The sequence below is a fragment of the Podarcis melisellensis genome (genome assembly GCF_964234715.1).
Source record: "Podarcis melisellensis genome assembly, chromosome: 3".
Lineage (NCBI taxonomy): Eukaryota > Metazoa > Chordata > Lepidosauria > Squamata > Lacertidae > Podarcis > Podarcis melisellensis.
Window position 1 is genome coordinate 4,324,264 of NC_138530.1, and position 13,241 is coordinate 4,337,504.

The window sequence follows — 13,241 nt, forward strand, 5'->3', positions numbered from 1 at the left end:
TTCCTTAATTACTTGAGGGATATCTTGAGTGATTTCTTGAGTGATATCCTGAGTACCACTTAGGTGGGTCATTAGGTGTGGATTAGTTGCTAAAGTCTTTGTGTCTTGACCTCTTGAACTTTGTGAAGAGTTTTTCTGAGAAGATGGCTGTACTGCACTTAGTTGTGCTCTGGCTTGGCTTCGTGTATAGGGGCGAGCTGTGGTTTTGTGGCCTGTGTCAGCCAGATCTGTGTAGGGATTGCAGGGGGGTGCAGCATCCGGAGGTGCCACCATGGTTTGGCTACTGGATGGTGTCTGTAATTTATCTGTGGAGAGGGTCTGGGTTTGGGTCTGGTGTGGTTGATTGGTGATAGCGTTCTGTGTGCCTCTGGATCTGCACAAATAAACTCCGTACTCACACCACCATCCTGCACAAATAAACTCCGTAGCCAAGACTCTCATCTCCAGAACCAAACGCCTGGCTGACAAAGACCACTTGACAACTGAGTTACAGAATCTCTCAAATGTGTTAATTGCCAATGGATACCAGCAAAACAGGGTTACGAAGCTAATCCAAAAAGAAACACCCCCCAAAAACCAAGACACAGAAGAAAACAATGGCATGGCCCTCCTTCCTTATATCAAGGGCACTACAGATAAAATTAGCAAAATCCTCCATAAACACAATATCAAAACAGCCTTTTGCACCAACCAAAAAATAGCCAATATCCTCAGAAACCCCAAGGATAAAATCCAGTTGGAAAACCAAGGGGTCTATGAAATACCCTGCAAAGTCTGCCCAGCCACGTACATTGGACAAACAAACAGACGAATAAATGCACGTATCGCAGAACACAAGAATGCCGTCAAAAAAGAAGAAAAAACTTCCTCTCTTTTCCAACACATGAAAGAAACAGGACACGAAATTAATTTTGCAGATTCCAAATTGCTCTTTAACATGGAACATCACCACAAGAGAATAATCATGGAAGCCATCGAGATAGAGAAACACCCTCACAACATGAACAAGCGTGACGACACATCCCGCTTGCCAGACATCTGGAAATTAGCCCTCCCCACAAAAACTGACACCAGATCCAGAGGCACACAGAACGCTATCACCAATCAACCACACCAGACCCAAACCCAGACCCTCTCCACAGATAAATTACAGACACCATCCAGTAGCCAAACCATGGTGGCACCTCCGGATGCTGCACCCCCCTGCAATCCCTACACAGATCTGGCTGACACAGGCCACAAAACCACAGCTCGCCCCTATACACGAAGCCAAGCCAGAGCACAACTAAGTGCAGTACAGCCATCTTCTCAGAAAAACTCTTCACAAAGTTCAAGAGGTCAAGACACAAAGACTTTAGCAACTAATCCACACCTAATGACCCACCTAAGTGGTACTCAGGATATCACTCAAGAAATCACTCAAGATATCCCTCAAGTAATTAAGGAACAAAAGAAGAAAAGGCACACTAGCCTGGGAACTTCCTCTCTGCCCAGAACATTGGAGGCTATACACCACACCCCCTCAACAGTATTTATAGGAACTCAAACACTGAGATCCTGCTCTGTTCCAGTAACAAGAAGCCGAAAGCACCAGCCTGAAGATGACGAGTGAGACCTCGTCGAAACGTCGCCTAGACACCCCAACTTTTACACGGGAAGACACCCGAGGACACCAAAACCTGCATATATATATATATATATATATATATATATGCTTTCGTAGATTTTCACGGGTACAGGAATGCAGGTTGATCTGGTGTGGTTGATTGGTGATAGCGTTCTGTGTGCCTCTGGATCTGGTGTCAGTTTTTGTGGGGAGGGCTAATTTCCAGATGTCTGGCAAGCGGGATGTGTCGTCACGCTTGTTCATGTTGTGAGGGTGTTTCTCTATCTCGATGGCTTCCATGATTATTCTCTTGTGGTGATGTTCCATGTTAAAGAGCAATTTGGAATCTGCAAAATTAATTTCGTGTCCTGTTTCTTTCATGTGTTGGAAAAGAGAGGAAGTTTTTTCTTCTTTTTTGACGGCATTCTTGTGTTCTGCGATACGTGCATTTATTCGTCTGTTTGTTTGTCCAATGTACGTGGCTGGGCAGACTTTGCAGGGTATTTCATAGACCCCTTGGTTTTCCAACTGGATTTTATCCTTGGGGTTTCTGAGGATATTGGCTATTTTTTGGTTGGTGCAAAAGGCTGTTTTGATATTGTGTTTATGGAGGATTTTGCTAATTTTATCTGTAGTGCCCTTGATATAAGGAAGGAGGGCCATGCCATTGTTTTCTTCTGTGTCTTGGTTTTTGGGGGGTGTTTCTTTTTGGATTAGCTTCGTAACCCTGTTTTGCTGGTATCCATTGGCAATTAACACATTTGAGAGATTCCTCTCTTTTCCAACACATGAAAGAAACAGGACACGAAATTAATTTTGCAGATTCCAAATTGCTCTTTAACATGGAACATCACCACAAGAGAATAATCATGGAAGCCATCGAGATAGAGAAACACCCTCACAACATGAACAAGCGTGACGACACATCCCGCTTGCCAGACATCTGGAAATTAGCCCTCCCCACAAAAACTGACACCAGATCCAGAGGCACACAGAACGCTATCACCAATCAACCACACCAGACCCAAACCCAGACCCTCTCCACAGATAAATTACAGACACCATCCAGTAGCCAAACCATGGTGGCACCTCCGGATGCTGCACCCCCCTGCAATCCCTACACAGATCTGGCTGACACAGGCCACAAAACCACAGCTCGCCCCTATACACGAAGCCAAGCCAGAGCACAACTAAGTGCAGTACAGCCATCTTCTCAGAAAAACTCTTCACAAAGTTCAAGAGGTCAAGACACAAAGACTTTAGCAACTAATCCACACCTAATGACCCACCTAAGTGGTACTCAGGATATCACTCAAGAAATCACTCAAGATATCCCTCAAGTAATTAAGGAACAAAAGAAGAAAAGGCACACTAGCCTGGGAACTTCCTCTCTGCCCAGAACATTGGAGGCTATACACCACACCCCCTCAACAGTATTTATAGGAACTCAAACACTGAGATCCTGCTCTGTTCCAGTAACAAGAAGCCGAAAGCACCAGCCTGAAGATGACGAGTGAGACCTCGTCGAAACGTCGCCTAGACACCCCAACTTTTACACGGGAAGACACCCGAGGACACCAAAACCTGCATATATATATATATATATATATATTGGCCAGGTGGGGAGCTGAACACCAGCAGGTTTTGGGAAAGCCGTTCTCTCTTTCAGCCTCAGGCAAATCAGCAGCACAGACAAAAAACAACTTTAGCCCACCTTACAGGGTTGTTTGTGACAATCCCCGAGATAATATATGTAACACTCCCTTCTGGAAAGCACTATATAAAGCGCTGAGTGTTATTATTTTGCACTCTCGGTAAGCTGCTGTTTCTCCCTTAAGGGGCCTGCAGCGAAATAAATGCTCAAAAAACAGCCATCGTTTGCAATTCCGCTTTCCCTTAAATTGCAACAGGGGCCGTAAGTGGCTTGAGAAATGAATCGGAAAGTCATCTAGCAATGGGCATTATTTCAATAAGAGCCTCCTGTGAAACGTGCGTTTTCTCCAAAGCGAGGGGGATGGCTTGGGACTCCTCCGACCCCTGCAAGCCTCTTTGAAATCAGCAGAGGGAAGCAGCGGGTTCGAGAAGCCCTTGATGGTTCCAGCTGAGGACCAAAAGTAGGGTGGTCACGGTTTGGCACCCAGGATCCTGCGAAGACTAACCTCCGGCAAGCAGAACTCTGGGACGGAATCCACAAATGCCCGGCCAGCACAGTCTTTCAGCTCCTGGGAAATGGGAGGGGAGGAGAAGAGAGAAGACCCTCAGCTGAAAAGGAAGAAATTTGAGGCTAGGAGACAGCGAGGGCAGCAGAGGACCACACTCTGGGCTTCACCTGCCGGCGCTTATAGGCCGCGATGGCCAAACAGCTCACAAGCTGCATCCGAACATCCGGCCATTGCAAAGGGCTGTAGCTGAATGGACGGAAACCTGCCAATCCTGACACGCTCCTCAGGCCTGGTATTGGAGGCAGGCAGGGTTAGGAATCTGGTGCGAATCTTGCAGAGGGTCTGCCGAAAATCAGGGCCTGCCCCGTTCTCTCCCGGAAATCTCCACCAAACCTCTCTTTCCCTTGGCACTTCCTTCCTTCCCCACATTCTGTACTTTCACTCCGTCGGGTTTGGAGATGGAAACCGCCCTGCAGGTTCCTGCAGACATCCACATTAATATTCTCCCAGGCCTGTTAAATTAGTCTTTCTCCCTTTGTTCCGTCCGGCAAGTTGGTTGCTGCGCATGCAAATAGGTCTGAGATGAGATGGGAGCAATGGCTGCTTAGACAACAAAGGCAGCGATGTCTCTCAGCAATCAAATGATGCTTGCACTATGCTGCTGTACAGTTCTCTACACGGGGAAAAGGGTTTTTTTTTGGGGGGGGAGCTCCCCCCAAAGTTAAAGGTTGCATGTTTACCAAACAGTGCATTACCTTCTCTACAGTGTATCCCCCTGGCTTCAGCTCTTCAGAAATTCTAGCAATTTTTGGCAAGTTCTAACAAACGAGCAATTACTTCAAATGGCAGGAGGCGCTTAACCTCATCCAGTTATGTTAAAAGGTGAATTATGGGTAGACTGGGTGAATTTCAATGCCTCCTTCAATCTTAAAAACAAGGGCCTTCCTTCTTACATGACAAAGCACCCACCTTTGACCCCAGACTCCCAGGCTGTGTGGAGAACTGGTCAATTTGTCATTTGAAGCAAGGGCAATGGTCAATATAAGAAGCGCAGCAGGATTCATAATTAAAGGGGCCCACTACAGGCAGCGCCTCCGAGAGGCTTCCGATGCGATTGTGGAACGCATTGTATCCATGCGGCTGACGGGGCTTCTTGCAATGTTCAGGGATTCAACATACGCCGCGACTTGTGCATTCCCTGTGACAACAGGATGCTGGACTAGATGGGCCTGATCCTGCAAACACTTCTTACCGTATTTTTTGCTCTATAACATGCACCCGACCATAACACGCACGTAGTTTTTAGAGGAGGAAAATCCGTAGGCATGCCACCCATAGGCATTTCCTCCATAACACGCACAGACATTTCCCCTTACTTACTAGGAGGAAAAAAGTGAGTGTTATGGTGCAAAAAATACGGTAGTTTCTTAAGCATTCCCTCCAAAGTCTCCAACAGAGTCCAAGGGAAAAGCACGAGGGGCGGGGAGACATTTCAAGGTACAGTGTTACCTTGGTTCTCAAACGCCTTGGTACCCAAACAACTTGGAACCCAAACACTGCAAACCTGGCAGTAAGTGTTCTGGTTTGCGAACTTTTCTCAGAAGCCGAACGTGCTCAGTTTTGAGTGTTACACTTCTGATTTGAGTGCCACACTTCCATTTTGAGTGCCACAGTTCCGTTTTGAGGGTCTGAGGTCTGTCTGTTTTTGCTATTTAATTTGCCTTTTTGTTTTTGTGGCTCTTTTTTTGTTTGTTTTTGTGACTGTGCGGAACCCAGATCAGCTACTGTTTGATTGTGTGACTGCAGTACATTGTTTATTGCTTTCATTTTATGGATCAATGGTCTCGTTAGATAGTAAAATTCATGTTAAATTGCTGTTTTAGGGGTTGTTTTTAAAAGTCGGAAACAGATTAATCCATTTTGCATTACTTTCTATAGGAAAGCGCGCCTTGGTTTTGGAACACTTTGGTTTTGGAATGGACTTCCGGAATGGATTAAGTTTGAGAACCAAGGTACCACTGTATTCTTTTTGCAAAAAAAATTCTTTTTTGTAAATAATAATATTTTATTATTAATTTTGTAAAAGACGGGGCTAAGAATCATAAAGAGCAGGACTCAAAGGATTTGGCCTGAAAATGCAATTGCTTTTGGCAATGCTCTTGCTCTTCTCCCCAGTTAAATCAGAGTTTGTCCAAGCTCAACGGTGCTGGCTAATTAGCCAGGCTCGCTGAAAAACCCAATCCCAGTTGTACATTACCTTGTCTAGAAAAGTGCTCCCATCTTTTAAGATCCAACCAGGGAGCTTAGATAGCCTTGGACTACAGGAAAAGAAAAGGAAAAAAAAAGCTGTGTTAATGGGTTTTATGACAGCATCAGCCCCCATTTTCAGAGAACGGCATAATATGACCTCCAGGTATAGGGCGGTATAAAAATTTAAAATAATAATAGTAATAATAATAAAAAATTAAGTTATTGATGCTCCACGTAGATTTCACAAACGTAGCACAGCTAAGTCACCTTTCTCCAACATAGTGCTCCTCCACATGTTTCACGCTGCAACTCGTAATAGACCCAGCCAGATCATAAAAAAATGATTTAAAAAATTGAAAATATTGAGCCCCAGACAGAGCCACGACTGAGCTTTAATACTTCCCGGGCCTTAATATTAATGGATTAAATTTTAAATCCTGGGAAGCCAACAGCTTCCAAACAGTTTTCAAGGGCAGCCCCGCCGTGCAACACATTGCGGTAGTCTAACCTTTCAGCTCCTGTTGACAGGTGTATTTTATACAGGTACTGTAATGAGCTGGGATAACAGGTAAGACCTCTCCCTTACAGCAGGTGCTTCTAATCTCAGCTCGTTGCATACAGTGAAGATACCAGGTAGCCTGACATCTGGCTGGTTGATAGGGCATCAAATACTTATTTCACTCATTCTAATGCACATCAGTCTCTGACTTTTGTCTTCTGGGTTTCTGGGGCTTTTCCTGTTGTTATTCTGTCTCTCACAGCTACAATAAACCTACCGTTAAAATTATGGACTGGTCATTTCTTCGTCGGGGGGCAAACGGGCAAATTTAGCAGGAGATCAAATACTTTCTTTCTCACACCGTATTCTTTAAAGAGAGAAGATGGTGAAGAGGTGAGATGCTTGCCCAGGAACTTTACGCTCCTCCCCGATAAGCACAAGATGTTCCCTTTCGATGATGCAATATGCAAGAGGGGAGTGGGAGGGGGGACAATCAACGTCTCCCCCGATATTGAGACTCTCTTCCCAGAAGCCTCCCAAATAAAGCAACTCTCGCCGACGGGCTCCTGACAGTGTAATGAAGTGATTGATTAATCCTAAATAGCTCGACACGACACATAAATAAAACAAGCAAATGTGACGCTCCTCCAGACAGGAAAGGTTAACAGCCTCCCTGCGACTGGATTTCAGCATCTCCGCAGTCAGATTCTGTTACAGGAGGAGAAGTTTTGATTGTTCAACCTGATTGTTCCCAGAACCACGTACAGGCTGCTTACGAAAGTAAACCAAGTTCCTTGGGAAATTTGTTCTGGTGGTGGTGCAATCACATCTACTACTATTAATTATTATTTGCATTAATTACTATTATTATTATCTGTTATTATTAATCACCCACCCTCTACTCTAAGGTCTCAGGGCAGGTTACAGTTAGGCAAAGGTAAAGGGACACCTGAACATTAGGTCCAGTCGTGGCCGACTTTGGGGTTGTGGCGCTCATCTCGCTTTACTGGCCAAGGGAGCCAGCGTACAGCTTCCGGGTCATGTGACCAGCATGACTAAGCCACTTCTGGCAAACCAGAGCAGTGCACGGAAACACTGGTTACCTTCCCGCCAGAGTGGTATCTATTTATCTATTTGCACTTTGACGTGCTTTTGAACTGCTAGGTTGGCAGGAGCAGGGACCGAGCAACGGGAGCTCAACCCGTCGCGGGGATTTGAACCGCCGGCTTTCTGATCGGCAAGTCCTAGGCTCTGTGGTTTAACCCACAGCGCCACCTGTGTCCCCATAGGTTAAAAACAGTTTAAAACAACTTACGATCCCGAAAAGGAAGCTAGGAATCTGTACAGGCAGCTCTCCACATGGGAGCAATCTGCTTGTACGAAGGTCAGGGCATGCATGGTCTGATGGGACATGCTTATCACATAAGAAGAACTCTGTTGGATCAGGCCAACGGCCCATGTAGTCCGGAGGCGTAACATGGGTTGCCGCTGCCCGTGACGGGGCAAGTGTTGCATCGTGCCCCCCCCCCCCCCGGTGAACTGGGCAGCAGTCAGCCCCTTTGCCAGCCGGCGTCTAATCAAGGGAGACTCTCCTTGCAAACTAGCTCCAACCTGGAAGCAGAGACGAGGCAGAGAAATGCGAAGCCAGGAGCGCCCCTGCCCACTTGCCCACCCGCCGTGACAGTCATCTCAGTTGCTTCGTTTGAACTGGGGCAAGGATTTCCCAGTGTACAGGAATCGGGACCCATCGGGAGACTCACTTCCTTTTCTGATTATGTTGAAGATCCTGTAACATATCTGCTTTTTAATTTGTGGGGTGGGCTGGTGTGTGTCTGGGAGGGGGAGATATACGCCTGGCAAGCTTGCACTTTCCTCCTGCCTCCCATTTATCTCTCCTTGCCTGAAGAAGCCAGAAAAGATGACAGATCTGTGACCTCACTTGCGCTGAGCCGCTGCCGCAATACTTTACTGAAGCTTAGAATAAATTATCTGGAAAACCGAATCGATAAATCCATAAACCGTTTTCCATCTACTGAGCCAAAGGACGTTATTTTGATAAAGGGAATTTTTAAGTGGACTAAGTCTATTTATGCTATCGGGCGATGCTGCGGGCTCATTTGGAAAAAAAAAAACACCTCCTTTCCCAGGCAAGTCAGCTCTGGGCTTTCCTCCCAGAAAGAATGCCCTCACCCCCTAAACTTCTCCCTCCCCAAAATCTAGCTTACAAAGCAGAAAGCAGAACCGGAAAGCGTGCAAGGAGCCTCGGGACGTACCTCTGGACCAAAGGCAGGGGCAGGAAGTTGAGCGTCGAGGTCATATCCAGCCCACAGTCGAGCATAATGGTGGTCGATTTGAACTTGAGGACGTTGCATGGTAGCGTTGGGTGTCCGGACAGGCAGTACTAAGGGAATGAGATGGGATCCAATAAATGACCAATAAAAGCAAAAGGAATTCGCAGGCCTGGAAGGGAGGAAGAAGCTTTGCCAACCAGTCTGCTGCCCAAGAATCCTTGCCATATTTTAAATAATCTCATAATGGTTCAAGGTTAGCATGACCTGCTCCCCATTCTCTTTGACACTTATTCACTGAGCAAAATGTACTTATTCACTGAGCAAAATTTTTGGTTTCGCCAGAAGTGGCTTAGTCATGCTGGCCACTTGACCCAGAAAAACTGGCTGCGGACAAACTTCAGCTCCCTCGGCCAGTAAAGCGAGATGAGTGCCGCAACACCAGAGTTGTTTGCGACTGGACCTAACTGTCAGGGGTCCTTTACCTTTAACTTTTTACGTTTCTGAGCACAATTCAAAGTGTTGGTGCTGACCTTGAAACCCCTAAACGGCCTCGGCCCAGTCTCCCTGAAGGAGCGTCTCCACCCCCATGGTTCTGCCCAGACACTGAGGTCCAGCTCTGTGGGCCTTTTGGCGTTTCCCTCCCTACGAAAAGTGAGGTTACAGGGAACCAGGCAGAGGGCCTTCTCAGTGGTGGCACCCGCCCTGTGGAACACCCTCCCATCAGATGTCAAGGAAATAAACAACCATCTGACTTTTAGGAAACACCTGAAGGCAGCCCTGTTTAGGGAAGTTTTTAATGTTTGACGTATTATTGTGCTTTTAATATTCTGTTGCAAGCCGCCCAGGCAGGGGAGTCACAAATGTTAGTCTGATCAACCATGGCGACAGAAGTGATTTAATAATGGAACATTTTCACATTTATTATTGGAACCTTCCTAGTGAGTCCATCTCATGAAAAGTATTAATAGAAAGGGCCAAGTCACATGCAACAGAAATGCTGCTCAGATCTATTAGTCTATATTCTATTACATGTGTGGCAATGATACTCCTGTCACTGGCTAAGCTGCAGTGATGGCTTAAAATGTTCAGCGACTCAGTGAATGGAGCTCTTTTCAGTCCAGATTTTGTGAGGGAAGGGGATGTTGTCAGTTTGGACGGGACACTTCTCCAGATGGGAAAGGATTTGATCTGGTGTTTAGGATACTGTCTTTCGCTTGGGCTTAGGACCTCAATGTCAGAGGCTGGACTCAGCTTCACTGAAGGATCCTGATACCTCACTCCAGATGCAACCTTACCCAGAGATTGGTGTAAGGTCAGGGGCTCCTGGTTCTCCTCTGATGAGGAGACCCCTGACTGGGGCCATCCATGACACCCATCCCTGGTGTAGACCCTAAGAGTTGTGGCTTCTCCTATTACTGCAGCCTCATGACTTGGAAAATCTAAAAGGTAAAGGTAAAGGGACCCCTGACCATTAGGTCCAGTTGTGGACGACTCTGGGGTTGCGGCGCTCATCTCGCTTTACTGGCCGAGGGAGCCAGCATACAGCTTCCGGGTCATGTAGCCAGCATGACTAAGCCGCTTCTGGTGAACCAGAGCAGCGCATGGAAATGCCGTTTACCTTCCCGCCGGAGCGGTACCTATTTATCTACTTGCACTTTGACGTGCTTTTGAATTGCTAGGTTGGCAGGAGCGGGGACCGATCAACGGGAGCTCACCCCGTCGCGGGGATTTGAACCTCTGACCTTCTGATCAGCAAGCCCTAGGCTCAGTGATTTAGACCCCGCACCACCTGTGTCCCTGGAAAATCTAAGAGGGGTGCAAAAAAGAGGGGCGAAGTACTTTTAATTGCGCTTTTAATTCTGTTGGGAGTTGCCCAGAGTGCCTGGGAAAATCCAGCCAGATGGACGGAGTATAAATGATAAATTATTATTATTATTATTATAGTGGTACCTCTGGATGCGAACGGGATCCGTTCCGGAGCCCCGTTCGCATCCTGAAGCGAACGCAACCCACGTCCACGCATGCGTGGGTCGCGATTCACCACTTCCGTGCATGCATGTGACATCATTTTGCACGTCTGTGCATGCGCAAGTGGCAAAACCCAGAAGTAACACACTCTCTTACTTCCGGGTCGCCGCAGAGCGCAGCCCAAAAAGGCTTAACCTGAAGCGACTTCAACCCGAGGTATGACTGTATAGCAGAAGGAGCAGAGCTCAATTTCACAATTTGGTCTGAACTAACTGAGCCACTAGATCTTTGCAAAGAAAAAGAACCCTTTTGTAAAGAGCAGGATCACCAGAAACTACATACTAGCAGAAACAGCTGGAGTGCAAGATATATCGTTCTCGGGTCTATCGCCAAAAGCCTTGGTTGGCAGAAGAGGGGGCAGGAAATAAGACCAAGTGTTTGTCCAAAGTTTGGGCAGTCAGATGCCTGGGGACAACCTTGCAGAAGAGGCAGAGTTCATGCAACCACTTAAGACGTATTGATGGGAACATAGGTTGGCGCTAAGCGGAAAAGCATTACCCATCGCCCAAGATGGAAAAGAGGGAACTCTCGATGAGGTCTCAAGATCTCGATCGCTGACCGTGCCAACTCCAAAGCAAAGAAGACTGGCTTATTCCCTTAAGTACGTTACCAGAGAGCTCTTTGAGACTCAAATAATCAAACGTATGAAATCATAATATGCAAACATGGGTGCATTTGTGCGCGAGGGAGAAAAATCAGAATACAAACACAGTGAGAGTCAAGGCAAAGAGAATGATGGCAACAAGCTCTAAGCCACTTGCGGGTGAAATCACTCCAGGATAAGACAGCAAACATTCTATACCGGGTAGAAGACACATTAAAAAAAAAAAAATCGTTTCATTTTCTCAAGTTTTATGATTTGGACTTTCGATTTAAAACAAGAATTACATACGGCATTTATGAACGAACAAATAGCAGAAATACACAATAATCACACACAGAGAGAAATAATAGGAAGGGGGCGGGAATGACACAAACTACACACAATTCACACATCATCCTATGCCTGCTTACTCTGAAATAAACCTAACCGTGTTTGATAGGGCTTAAAAGGTAAAGGGATCCCTCACCATTAGGTCCAGTCGTGGCCGACTCTGGGGTTGCGGAGCTCATCTGGCTTTATTGGCCGAGGGAGCCGGCGTACATGTGGCCAGCATGACTAAGCCGCTTCTGGCGAACCAGAGCAGCACACGGAAACACCATTTACCTTCCTGCCGGAGTGGTACCTATTCATCTACTTGCACTGGTGTGCTTTCAAATTGCTAGGTTGGCAGTAGCAGGGACCGAGCAACGGGAGCTCACCCCGTCACGGGGATTTGAACCGCCGACCTTCTGATCGGCAAGCCCTAGGCTTTGTAGTTTAACCCACAGTGCCACCCACGTCTTGATAGGGCTTACTCCTTTGCAAACCTGTTGCTGCCATTAAATAGAGAGTAAAATTCACACCATGGACGAGGAACCTCCAGATGCTATCCTGACTTTCTTGCAATTAAATTGCCCGGGGTTCCCCCAGACTTGAGGGGTTCAAAGATTCTGAGAGGGGGGAGAAAACCCTCTCTCCTCCTCCTCCTCCTCCTGTGTGTTTAAGATTGTAAACCTGTGGGGAATGATTTGTGCTGCAGTTTAATTTTTGCAAAGCCCCTAGACATTTTAAAGCATTTTAATGATAATATCACAGAACTGTAGGGGTTGGAAAGGGCCATGCGGGTCATTTAGTCCAATCCCCTGCAATGCAGGAATCTTTCACCCAACATGGGCTTCGAACCCACAACCCCAACCTCACGAGACTCATGCTCTACTGTCTGAGCTATCCCAGCATAATAATAATGGGCACAAATGCTATGATAGAAGCTCAGGGGTGTCTTTCAACGTTAAATCCATGCTGTAAGGAACCCTCAGATGTGAAGTTCTCCGTTGGATTTTGGACTATGAGTATGTATTATTACACCAGCGGTTCCTTGAGGAATCAATGGCTGTTCATCTGCTTTGTTTCTGGTGGAGAGGCAAGGTGTTTTCACATGTGAGAATTAAATTAGCTTTACTTAAAGTGAGAAAGTACATGTGATTTTAAAATAGCTCTCTTCCCCAATGTCTCCTGCAATGGCTTAAATAAAAAGGTGCATCTTCCAGGATCAAAGTCAGGGTAGTGATGTTAAATTCTCGAGAATAACCTTTTGGAGAATATTACTGAGAATATTTTCAATTAATGAGAATATTAGATAATTTTCATTTAAAATAGGAGAATATTCATTTTAATGCATTGAAAATGATATAATTTTAACACATTGAAAATGATATAATTTTAACACATTGAAAATGATATAATTAGTTAATATACATGTTTATTCATGGGTAAACTTGTTCAGATGGCAACCAAAAACTGTACAGATACTTTTATTCAATGG

At 46.0% G+C, this 13,241-nt stretch overlaps 1 protein-coding gene across 1 annotated transcript in view; it reads right to left on the reverse strand.

Annotated features, from left to right (window-relative positions):
• INTS9 (integrator complex subunit 9) overlaps positions 1-13,241 on the reverse strand; it is a 69,528-nt gene that overhangs the window by 53,093 nt on the left and 3,194 nt on the right. Inside the window, exons 2-4 of the mRNA XM_081904016.1 lie at positions 8,791-8,918; positions 6,026-6,086; positions 3,766-3,828 (exon numbers count right to left, since the gene is read on the reverse strand). Of these exons, the coding sequence (XP_081760142.1) occupies positions 3,766-3,828; positions 6,026-6,086; positions 8,791-8,918 (252 nt within the window). The remainder of the gene's footprint in view (positions 1-3,765; positions 3,829-6,025; positions 6,087-8,790; positions 8,919-13,241) is intronic.